The 13,169-nt window shown below is 34.4% G+C and overlaps 1 protein-coding gene across 12 annotated transcripts in view; it reads left to right on the top strand.

The window, feature by feature from the left end:
* Positions 1–13,169, top strand: part of LOC122633572 (polypyrimidine tract-binding protein 1) — a 305,402-nt gene that overhangs the window by 154,299 nt on the left and 137,934 nt on the right. For 8 of the 12 annotated variants that reach the window (XM_043821593.1, XM_043821590.1, XM_043821587.1 and 5 more), the window contains one exon: positions 3,958–4,011. The exons of the other annotated variants lie outside the window; for them this stretch is intronic. In XM_043821593.1, coding sequence (XP_043677528.1) covers positions 3,958–4,011 — 54 coding nt within the window. The remainder of the gene's footprint in view (positions 1–3,957; positions 4,012–13,169) is intronic. 12 annotated transcript variants of the gene reach the window in all.

The raw sequence follows: 13,169 nt of genomic DNA, 5'->3' as shown, positions 1-13,169 counted from the left end.
TCTCTCTATTTTCTCCCTTTCTCGACAGTAGACGTTCTGTCTCGAAGCGAACGTTTCGAAATATTTGTCTATACATACGTATTGTCTACGATATATAAGATACCTCAAGTATCCTACGTATTCTTCCTTCGCTCGAAATTGCAGCTGCTTATGAAGCTTGTCTCTCTCTCTCTCTCTTTCTCTCTTTCTCTCTCTCGTACACACACATCTCGTATTTTCTATCTTTGTCTACTTACTCCTTCTTAAGGCATCGTCATTATCATCCATTTGCTAATACAGCAAGATAAATTGCTTTTCCTCGCTTTAACTCACCCTTTTCTCATTCTAACGTTTTCCTATTTCTCTCTCTCTCTAACTCTATCTCTCTCTCTCTCCTATATATATATATATGTATAGGGATCTCTCTCTCTCTCTATATATATATATATGTATATATAATATATATAAATACATAATTTCAATCGTTTCTCTTAATACTAACATAATCTCGTATTTTTTTCTCTCTTGTATCTACATACACCTTTTGTCTTATCTTGGAAGTAATCGAAACTTTTGATTAAATGTGAGATCGAGAAAATTAAAAAAAAAAAAGAAAAAAAAACGCAATATGTATTTTACGAGAGATGGTTTCTCTAATTTCTTTCTTTTTCTCTCTCTCTCTCTCTCTCTCTCTTCCCTTCTCCTTCCTTCTCACCCCTTCTCCTTCTTCTTTCTCTTTTTTCTTTTCCTCTTTTATCCCTCTTTATTTCTTTTTTTCTTTTTTGCTTCATTATTTTCTGAAAGCTATATGGGTACATAATAATATGCATACACGTTGCTGTTACGTCGTGCACGCACGAGAACTTTCAATCGATCGAAACATTTTTCTTCGCGCCAGCCTTATTTTAATTTTTTATATATCTATATACAAAAAAAAAAAATTACATATATTTCATAAATATTCTATCTCGAATCTCGATCCTTATTTATTTATTTATTTATTTATTTATTTATTTATTATATTTTAATCTATTTTTTTCTTTTTTTTTTCTTTTTTTTTTTTTTTGTATCGCGAATCCATCGAGCGTGAGGAAACCGAACGGATCTTTATCGATTCGAGGCTGTTAAAAGCGAAGGAAGAGGAAAAAGGGTGAGGATTAGGAGTGAGTAGAGAAAACGGGAGTAGGGGTAGGGACGATAGAGATGGTAGATGAAGAAAAGAGGGGTGGGAGAGTTACTGGAAGGAAAAACGTGTAGCCAATCGTTGGAGTTGCGTGACCAAGGCGATAAAATGTTGTTATCGATCCTGTTTCAGTATTTATGTAAACACAACGAGAGAGTACACATGAAAGACAGAGAGAGAGAGAGAGAGAGAGAGAGAGAGAGAGAGAGAGAGACGACGACCGACAACAAAGTTTCCCTCTCTTTCTCTCTCTCCCACTTTTTGTTCTCTTATTTATTCCATTTACTCACTCACTCACTCTCCTTTTCTCTATCTTCTTTCCTGTCGCACGAAAACTACGGGACAAGCCACGAGTCTTTCGTCGAGGCCGACGCGAAAACGCGTCTTTATTCATAAACGCAAATCCAGTCCGACCTGATTTCCAACAGTTCTCTCTTTCTGTCTTCTCTCTGTCGCGTTCTCTCTCTCTTTTTTTTCTCTCTTTTCTCTTCTTCAAGTATTTTAGCTCGTATGAACCGACGACGACGACGACGACGAATTAAAACGCTGTTGTTACCGACCGTATGCCTCATATATTCTTGTACATACGTATATATGTATGTACGTACGTATGTACGTATATACGTAGAGGTAGGTAGACATCGTAGAAAATATATCGTTTTACCTCGTTTCGTGACTTCTCTCTCTCTCTCTCTCTCTCTCTCTCTCTCTCTCTGGTTCTCTCTATTTCTCTCTTTTACTCCGCCCTACCGACATCCGTCCTTCTATCGATTATCAGGATAATTAATGTACAGCTAGATATCGTTTTACACAGTGCGAAAACGAGCTCCGTTCCGGCCAATTCTCCTATCTATCTATCCACCTTCTCGATTTTGCTCTACGATCTACATATGTATTTATGTATTTATTACGTGTATGTATCTATATACATATATATATATATATGTATGTATGTATGTATGTATGTATATATATGTATATGTTATTCTCGAATGGAGATTACGGATAAAATTTTAAGCGTGTTTCCAGCTATGGTTTATAATATGTATACTATATATATATAACGTATCTCTATATAGAAACGGGAAATGCTATAGTATAGTATCACCCTCTATCCCTTCAACCCAACCTTCGTGGAAATTCTATAGTGGAGATTTGGTTTCCGTAGTTTCAGGGATCGTCTCCCATTCTCAACCCCCTCTCTTTCAACGAACGGGACACCGGCGGTGAATTATTCGAATTTGAAATATATTATCGATAAGTTCGCATAGGTTTATTATTTTTCCTTTTCATTTGTTAATTTTCGACACGTTTTGTTTCTTCTTTTTATTTCTATTTTTTTTTTTTTTTATATTCTTATCACTTATTTTTACGTTTTTTTTTTCTTTTTTTTTTTACCGATAAAACGTTCATATACGTGTAATTAAAATCTAACGTTATTGTACACGAAATATGTATATATATATATATATATTTTTGTTCTGTATATCGAACTTATATATCGAATTTTTTTTTTCTTTTTCTTTTTTAATTGATACTCTAGGCGTAAAAATAAATCGATGAGTTTATATTATACTCTCTCTTTCTCTTTATCATTCTCTCTTTATCTTGTTGTCTTATTCGATATAGAAAGTCCCAAAGGAACTTGCATAAAGGAGTGAATATACGCGTGCGGATAGGAAATATATAAAGGAAAAAGTAAACTATGATATGAAATTGTAGTAGTAAAGTCATAAACTGTTGATAGTACATTGTTTGCGTTAATAAGTGTATATATACACGTGTATGTATGTGCGTGCGTATATATTTGGAATGAACGAAAGATGAGTGAAGAGGAGAAGGAAGAAGAGTAGGCAAAGTAATAATAATGCTTTATTCTCGAAATGCGAGGAATTACATATTACAGTGAAATCAAGTAATAGAAGGAATCAAGTAAAAGAAAGAAGTAGAATAAGTAGAAGAAATAAAAAGAAGAATAGAATTATAAAGAATCGAGAGAGAAGGAAAATATTGTTCTTACGTTTCTATACACGTATATATATATATATTTTTTTTTTCATTTAATTTTTCTTTAATAATTTCTCTATTATGAATTAAAAAATATTTTTATCATTCGTTCGTTTGATCAACTTAAAAGTCCTGTATTTCAATTTGAAAACTCGGAAAAGCCATTATTCGAAGCGATTAAACGTACCGAACGAAATAAAGCATCCGGTAATACAGCGAGGTGAGAGAGAGAGAGAGAGAGAGAGAGAGAGAGAGAGAGAGAGAGAGAGAGAGAGAGAGAGAGAAACGCGTTTTACTGCGTCCACTTGACCGGTGCAAATACATTCTTTGGCGTTTATATCCCATTGGGTATCGAAATCGCATGGTTAAACGCGTAATCGTTCGTGCGGAGAGCTAGATAAATACTATTACGATTTTCGATTGTGATTCGTTTGAGTATTTTAAATGACTATAGTATAATTCGAATTCTATCTCCATCTCTATTTATCCATCTGAATATATATATATATATATGTCTAGTGAGAATCGTTCAAACTTGACATCCGATTAGATCTTTTCTCACGAAGAATAAGAAAGATATAATACGAGTTTTTTTTTTACTAAGAAGAAGGAAAGGGATGAATGAGAGTGTGTGTATAAGAGAAAAATAGAGTGATATATATATATATATATATATATATATATATATATATAGAGAGAGAGAGAGAGAGAGAGAGTTTAAAACGACGACAAGGGACTTTTGATGACGAGTAAAAAGAGTATAACGTTTTTTTTCCTTTTGTTTTCAGGTGAGTGTCCCGGAATTCCAGTACGCTCGAGGGACGAGCGCGTCCCTGATGATGGTAAGCCATAAAGCAATGTATCCCTTTTACACGGCTCTACCACCATCCACGACTATGACGTCGTCTTGATATATACATACATTTATGTATACATATATATTTCTGTATATATATATTTTTTTCCCTTTCTCTCTCGCTTAGTTTCTCTGATCCATTCGTTCCGTCTCTATCTCGTTCGAAAAAATAACAAAAATATAAAAGATAAGAAAAAAAACCATATAAATATATATATATATTTATATATATATATATATATATATATATATATATATATATGTATAATCCAAATAGAAAAAAAAAAAGAGTGGGAATCTGACGACCCGAGACATCCCTTCGTTTTATTAACGTCACGATATATATTCCCCTTCGTTTTCCCCCGATTAATCGACAGTCAGTTTGCGAGAGCTGAACTATTCGCTTTGCGGCCAAATTTCTATCTGTCGAGAGATAGAGAGAGAGAGAGAGAGAGAGAGAGAGGGAGAGAGAGAGAGACGGATAACGACAATGATAAATTTTGAACATTGAACATGAACGTCTATTCGTATATATCTATACGTACATATGTATCACAAACACTCATAAACACACATACAATATATATATATATAAATATATACGCGTATACAAGTTCGTTCGCTTTGAAATCCCGTGAAAATCTTTCGTATGTATTTACCATAAAACTCCGAATGGAAGGAGGAAAATGTAGGAGGGGGTGGATATCGATGTGTTACTTGGTACCTTTTGTTGTGACTCTTTTTCGATTCTTACGGCTTCTCCTTACGTCATTGCCGGCTTTGCTTCGAGTAAACGGGGTAATATCCCATGGGAGACAGTGACGAATGTGTTTGTATATCGTTGGACTTGTAGGGTAAAGTAGAGGAGAGAAAGAGAGTCACCAGGATGATTTCTTCCTCTTTCTCGTAACATCGTCTTCTTCTATCCCATCCCCAACCCTCCTCTCAACTCTCCCAACCTCCAATATGTACACAAAAGGGAGAGGAAACGTTAGAAAGTCCCGAGCTAGTCGAAAGATTCAATCCCTATTTCTTCTTCTTCTTCTATTTCTTCTTACGATTTTTACGAGAATAGTAGTCGTGTTGGTAGATGTGTAGATAAGTATAATAGTAGTGGTAATAGTAGTCTTGTCGATGTCGTCCGTTAGCTTTAAAAACGTGTCGAGATATTTTTGAAAGCGAACTAGGCGGTCTTGAACACAGGGGGTGTGTATGTTTGAGAGAAAACAGGGCGAACGTCGTTCCTACTTCTGGCACAGATGAAAAGTAAAGAGAAGAAGAAGGAGGAAGAGGAGAAGGAGATGGTGGAAAAGGGGAGGATTCATGTTCGATTCTTTACTGTCTGCATCACCCACAGTATTTGTTAGCTTTTCTGTCTGCTTCGTATTTTCAAGTTTGTTTACTTTTCGAGAGAAGAAATTTTTCTTCTTTTGTGTTCCTTCCTTTTTTTCCTTTTTTTTTCCTTTCTTTTTTGTTTTTGGTTTATTTATTTATTTTCTTTAATTTGATTCGATTTTTTTTTTTCGAAATATTTATCAACGGAGATTGTCAATTCGATCGGCGGAATAGAAATTAGTAAAAAAAATTTCGTGAAAAGAAGAGTCTTTCATATGGCGATACTAATTCATTCAATTAAAACTTCTATCCGTTCGGATAGAAAATTGTTAAATATGTAACTTTTTTTTTGATCCAACGTAATACGAAAGAGAGAGAGAGAGGGGAAATAATTTCAAAATTCTTGCGCATAATTTATTCTATATTTTTACACAAAACGAATAGTTGGATATTCTCTAAAGTATAGAAAATTCAGGTACCTACATAAGAGAAACGTATACAACACTTACTAACACATACTCACGAGCTCAGGCATACAAAATTCCGCTAGTTTATATACAACGTGGATTCACAAGTATGTATCTCTTTTTATTTTCTTTTTTCTGGCTTTCTTTATTTTTTTTTTTTTTTTTACAAATTTCACGTTGATGTTCTAACGATCGCATGGGTTTATTCTCTTTGAGTAAGAAGTGAGTGAAAATATATATATATATATATAAGCGAGTATATGTGTGTGTGTATACGTCTGTATAGAAACAGGGTGAAAGATCGAGTCCTCTTCCTCTTTGTTCGACCCCCTCTGGCAATTGTTTTCCCTCGACCCATTATCTTAACCGAGGTAAAAGACGACGAGATGACGAGCTCGAAGAAGGTACAAGAACGTCCGGAAATTTTCGGCGAGAAAAGACGCCATTCTCTTTCTCTCTCTCTCTCTCTCTCTGTCTCTCTCTTACCATCAGCAGTGCATACTCTTTGATGTCGGGGGCTTATATCGCGCGAGAGAATCGCGAGAACTTCGTAGGAGATGGTACAGTGGCGTAGAGAAAGGAAAAGAGGAAGGGTAGAAGAGAGAGATAGCTAGATAGAAAATGGTGAACGTCAAAGAGAGACGATAGTATCCGTCGAGTGCTTCGAATAAGAAGAAAACTGGATTTTCTATCGAAATTTCTATTATATCGTCGTTTTTTTTTCTTTTCTCTCTCTTTCTCCCTCTCTATCTACCTATCTTTCTCTCTCTTTGTCTCTAGTTAAATATTTACAATTTTTATTATTATTTTTTATCGTTCATTGATATTGAAAAATCGTTGCTTTTTTCTCTCTTCTTTTTATACTTCTTTCCTCCTGCTTTTTCTTTTTATAGACTTCCCGGATAAATTTTTATTCGATATGATCGGATCGTTTATATTGAATTTTAAGTATAATCTTTAACGATTAATTTCTTTTCCCAACTCTACCACTCTAATGGATACTTTTTATTATTAATACTTATAATTACGATCATTAACGTTTTATATGACGATTATTAAAATAATTTTGCTTTTTTCCTTTATTAAATCGTTCGATAAATTTCTATTAAATGCGATAACATTTATATTTCTACGAGATCTCGTTAGTATTGAATTTTAAATGTGTTATTATTAATGATGAAATTTTTACGAACGATCATCGACTCTCCATATTATTAATTCTTTTAATAGACGTCTCGATCTTTTGATATCTAGTTAGAATTAATGGCCGAAATCGGTGGTTGGTTCGTGTTGGTAATTCGGATAAGTCGAATGACGAGAAAGAGGGATAGAGAAGGAGAAGGGAGGTAGAAGGGACGCGGAAGCATACGTCACAAGAGTAGGATAGATTACTCTGACTCGTGCGAAGGGTGCAGTCTGGTTCACTTGGTTGCTACTATTGCAACTATATTGCTACTATTGCTATTGCTGCTGCTACTACTACTGCTAGCTGTTACTACTGCTGCTGCTGCTACTTGTGATGTGAGCATATCGAGTATGGTGGTAGCTCGTTGTCGTCTCTCTCTCTCTCTCTCTCTCTCTCTCTCTTTCTCTGTCTGTCTAACATGAAAATGAATTCTCTCTGCGATTTGGATCCACGGGAATTTCATTCGAACGGGAATTTGCTTTGTCGGATATTGTCGAAAGAGAGAGAGAGAGAGAGAGAGAGGGAGAGAGATAGTAGAAATGATATTTCAGAGTTAATAAAGAGAGAAGTAATCTTATCTCTTTTTCTTTTTTCTCTATTTTTTTTTTGCACGTATCTTTCTCCTCGTCAATTTTCGAATCGTATTTTTCTAATATTTTTCGAGATCGAGAAAAATCGATAGATTCCATCAGAATCGATCGGAATGAAATTTATCGTAATTAACTTTTCGTCTATCGATCTTTTGTCTTTTTCTTTTTTTTTTTTCTACTATTTCCTTTTTTTGTTCTATGTTTATTAAGCGAAATATGTATATATATTTATATATGTATATGTATCATATAAGCGAATATTGATAATTATGTATGAACGTAATCATGGAGGTTAACGAAATTAAATTGAAATTACGTGTATAGGTAGCTTTGAAAGGAGAGAGATAATCTTATCGCGGTTTCATTATATATATATATATATATATATATATATATATATATTTCATTGTCTCCTTCGTAGAACATGGATATATGTATGTATTATGACGTGAGCTGCTAGTAATATATGTAATTTTACTATGCATCCTATACATACACACGCACAGAGTAAAATATCTCTTTCTCTCTTTCTCTCTCTCTCTCCATATATATATATATAAACACACACATGAAGGCGTTTAATTTTCATGCGATGACCTGAATGCGTTGTACCTATATGTCGTTCAAAGAAAATAAAGGGAAAACCCTATGGCTTTATCTTTGTTCATGTTCGATCCATGGAGATCCAGATAACGAAAAAAAAAAAAGAAAGACAGAGAGATATATACATATATATCTTCGACACTCCATAAAGCGAATATTTCCGTGAGAAAGGATACTATAAAGTAGTCGTCATGGTGCATCGCATAAAGTCCAGTTGGTCTTCTTCATGGGCTGGCTACATCTTTGTATCGTAAAACCATTTATACGAAGATCTGCAGAGAAAAAGAAAAAGAAAAAGAAAAAGAAAAAGAAAAAGAGAGACGGTGAGAGCACGAGCATGCATAAGTCATTCTCCATATCGATGTTTTCTTACGAAATACCTTTTCTTGAAAATACGTCGAATTCTTTTAAAAGTAGACGCTACTGGACTATTTTTAAACGATCAATCGTATTAATCGATGTTATAAGAATATCGAGAGAGAACACTTGTTTCTTTATTTCTCATACGATATATATATATATATATATATTCTTTCTTTTTTTTTTTCTTTTCATTATTTAATATAAATCGATAATACACCTCAACGATTTACGTACTCGTTTTATTATTATATTATATCGATTATTGAACCAGAACGAATTTGATTAGATCTTAAAAGTAAAGTTTTATGTTTTTCTTTCTTACCTTAGATTTTTGGAAGTTGTAATCGCTAGGGGATTGAGATCAATGGGTGTAAATTCCGTATGAGGAACGTGTGTGTGTCTACTTTGAAAAGTTTTTAGAGTATCGAAGGGTAGAAGGAAGAAAATCATGAGAGGGATGGATTCACATGTTGGGTGTAGGACTTGCCAGCCGATCAGGAACGATAAAATCGAATAGAGCTTCTCTCGGTAAGAGTGGTATCTGTGTGTGTGAGAAAGAGAGAGAGAGAGAGAGAGAGAGAGAGAGAGAGAGAGAGAGAGAGAGAAAATCTTCTCGAACACGTAACCATCGTGTTATCTATTAGTTCTCTTCGTGATAAACGATATGCTTCCTCCCACGAAAACTTAGCGCGTAAATCGTTCGAGAAAGAGGATAAACCGACGTTTTCGATTGGTCCAACCTGTTCCATCTTCTTCCTCATCTTCTATCTCTATTTTTCTCTCTCTTTCTCGCTCTCTCACCGTCTTTCTTCCCTCTACTCCACCACTCGTTCACTATGTTTCGCGAATTTTTCTCTTTTCTTCTTTTTAATTTTATTTTTATTCTTTTTATATTTTTTTTCCATACTTTTTCTTTTCTTTTTTCTCTCTTCATTTATTCATCGGCCTGAGTGATTAGTTCAATCGATAAACGATTTGCATCGATCGAATGGAATGACATAAAGAATGGTTTATGAGAAATACAAAGAGAGAGAGAGAGAGAGAGAGAGAGAGAGAGAGAGAGAGAGAGAGAGAGAGAAAGAGATATATATAGATGAAGATAAATTCTTTTTTTTTTTTTTTTTAAGAATCGATAGAACACAGTCGGTAACCGCGTTACGAATCGTGAAGTGTTAGACAGAGGAGTTTTTTCTTCCTTTTTTTTTTTTTTTCTTTTCTTTTAGGGTTTTCTCAGCAATTTTCGCACGAACGTGGAAAACGAGAAAACGCTTATCTTAACCGTGCGACATTTTATAAAAGCGGACGACACTAAGCGTACTCTCGTTTGCCTACAGTTAGCCGTTGATTCAACGTTAGTTGAGATGAAAATAACAAAAAGAGGAAGAGAAAAAAATGAAGGGAAAAAAATATCAGTTTCTCATAGAACGAGTACCAGAAAGAGAAAAAGAGAAACAGACAGACAGAGAGAGAGAGAGAGAGAGAGAGAGAGAGGTTTCATACTTTTCTTTTCTCTTTATCTCGTCGTCTTCATTCAAAAGCTTCGAGAAAAAGAAAAATTACGCTTTTCGAATAAACTCGAAATGACGTACGAACTCCGCTACTCTCTCTCTCTCTCTTTTTCTGTCTTTCCCTCTTTCTGCATATTTCTAGCAACGGGTAGCATCCTTTTTTTAAGGCAGTATTTTAAGAGACCGTGTATATGTGTGTAAGAGAGAGAGAGAGATAGGGTGGGAGGGAAAAGGAGAGGGAGAGGGAGAGGGTTAGAAAGAAATACGAGCATAACGTTTTTAGAAAAGCTCACGGACTTTCGGACCATCCATTTTCCTTCGAGCACTTGGCCCCTTTTGCTTAAAAAAAAAAAAAAAAAAAAATAACGAAAAGAAAACGAAAAGGAAAGAAAGAGAAAAAAAATTATCCAAACCTTGCTGGTAAATGAGGGATACATGATACTAATAGAAAGAGGGTGGAAGAGAGAGAAAGAAAATATATATGCAGCATATTCGTCGGTCAATTTGGAATATGAGTTTTTCGCGGAGAAAGATTTAAGGAGGATGGATGAAATCTTATCGAAAAATAAATATATTCGTTTATATCCAACTTCTTCTGAAGTAATAATAATAATAGTAATAATAGTACATAATAATTACGCCAATTGCAGAATCTAAAAGGGATCGTTGCTTCTTTCAGAAATTTTTTCAAGAAATAAGATCCTAGTTCGGAAATCTTTTTTCGACAATAATTTTTGATATTTCTGTTTGGTCTCGTTAGCGAAGTCGTCCATATTTTCAAGGATCGTTACTAGAAATTTTTCATATCGTTCTTTCTCTCTCTCTCTCTCTCTCTCTCTCCCTGTCTGTGTATGCCCCTCTTATTTCTTCATCTTTTTTCTTTTTTTTTTTCTTCTTCTTTTTCCATATCATTAAAGCGAACCTAATAGTCACGAGATTTTCGAATAAATGGTCACGTTTTACGAAAGGTATTTGGTGATTTTCTGGAAAAGGTATATGGACTTTTGAAAAAGCTCGTTTCGCTCAAACATTTCCGAGGAAAAAGAAAGTATATACGCTTCGAGAGGTTTGTGAAATAGAAAGAGACAGAAAGACAGAGTGAGAGAGAGAGAGAGAGAGAGAGAGAGAGAGAGATCAAGAGCGAGAGAGAGAAAAGGATGCTGACGTGCTTATCGGATCGTTTCGGTCACGCAACCAAACGAAAAATATTAGAATATTCGACGAAAATATGGGGGGTTTTCGGTGAATATTCGAAGAAGCGTTTCGTGATAAAGTGGACGGTTGGAAGAATTTTTTCATTTAACACAAAAAGAAAAAAAAAAATAAAGGAGAAAAAAAATGCGCAGAGGAGAGAAATAATACGTATGGGGGATGACACTAAGCAATTGCGTTGAATGAATTCGAAAAAAAAAAAGAAGGAAAAGACAAGATTATTTTATTCGTTCTCCATTAAAAAAAAAAAAAAAAAAAAAAGAAGGAAAAGACAAGATTATTTTATTCGTTCTCCATTAAAAAAAAAAAAAAAAAAAAAAGAAAGAAAAAAAAATATAAAATAGAAATAGAAAAGAGTTTCACGAATTTCGAGTAATCGAATATATCGCGACATAACAACGTTCTACCGATACGAACTTCAAGTGAAGAATAATCTTCTATCAGACGATGAACATTGATAATGACCAAAAAAAAAGAAAAAAAAAAAAAATTTCGTTTCTTTTTCTTATTTTGTCCCGCGTTTGAGACACACCCTCTTCTCCGTCGTCCGATAGAAGTAAAAAAAAAAAAAAAAAAAAAAAAAAAAAAAAAAAAAATAGAAAAAGAGAGAAAAGGAAAAGGAAGAGAGAGAAGAAGAAAAAAAAGATTGATTTTAAAAGAGTTATAATTCTTATCGAATGCCAGGTTGATCCGCGTCGTTACCGCTTTAAGCGGAGATAATTCCGCGTTTGTGGGACATAGAAACGAACGATGATGATAGACGTATATCCGTTCGAGTGTGCCTATGCAAAATCGAATTTATATACTCGGTTCAGTTAGATACGGTTCGGTTCGGTTCGGTTCGGTTCTCTCTGACGTATATGCACACATACATACACACATATATTATATGTGTGTGTATATATATATATAGAACGGAAAACATGCTGCCCAGCAAATACTAATGCGCTCATTAGCCGCGCTTCATATTCATGTTATGAAAATTCATCGTTAATTATGTAACACGTGCCATCCTAACCAAGCAAGCAAGCAAGCAAGCATGCAAGCAAGCAAGCAAGCAAGCAAGCAAGCAAGCAAAGCAAGTGAAACGAAATGAAACGAAACGAAACGAAACGAAATAAAACTAAATATACGTGAGATGTACGAAATGTTGAATTTGATCGGTCACGATTGTGAATTATTATTATTAATATTATTATTGTTATTGTGCTTGTTGTTGTTGTTGTTGTTGTTGTTGCTGCTGTTGTTGTTATTAACATTAATCGACGATATACGAGCTTAATATATTTTAAATCGTTTCGATGAAAAGAGCTTTTTCGTCGAAAGCAATTTTCCTTTTTTTTTTACTTTACATTTTACATATATATACATATAAACTTATTTCAAAGATAATTTAAAATATTTCCTTCAAGGAAATCTCGATTTATATACGAAAAAGAGTGCCGATTGCTAAACATTCCACTTTTGCTACTGCTTACGCTCGATCGATGCGAGTTTCACGTTTCCCTCTCACCCTATCCTTCTCTCTCTCTCTCTCTCTCTCTCTATATATATATATATATATATATATATATATATATATATTTCTGTTTCTTTCTTTCATATTCGTCGGCTTCGAAAAGGAAAACGCATTCGCGTTTCTGTTTCGGCCATTGCGAAGAGAACGTAAAAGACGATGATGGTAGTGTGGTGATGGTGGTTGGTGTTGGAACAGGTCTGAAAATTAATGGCGAAGGTGCACTTCGTTCCAGATTTGTGCTGTTTCTCTTTTATTTTTCGTTCTTTCGTTCCTTCATCCATTCACATTAATCACTCTGGCCGCGAGTTCACCGCGTCTATGAACGTTTTTCCCTCTCTCTCTCATTCTCTTTCTCTTTCTC

Source organism: Vespula pensylvanica, chromosome 12, assembly GCF_014466175.1.
Source record: "Vespula pensylvanica isolate Volc-1 chromosome 12, ASM1446617v1, whole genome shotgun sequence".
In the NCBI taxonomy this organism is placed as follows: Eukaryota; Metazoa; Arthropoda; class Insecta; order Hymenoptera; family Vespidae; genus Vespula; species Vespula pensylvanica.
The sequence above is the reverse complement of the archived record's forward strand: the minus strand, read 5'-3'. Positions and strand labels throughout refer to the sequence as shown.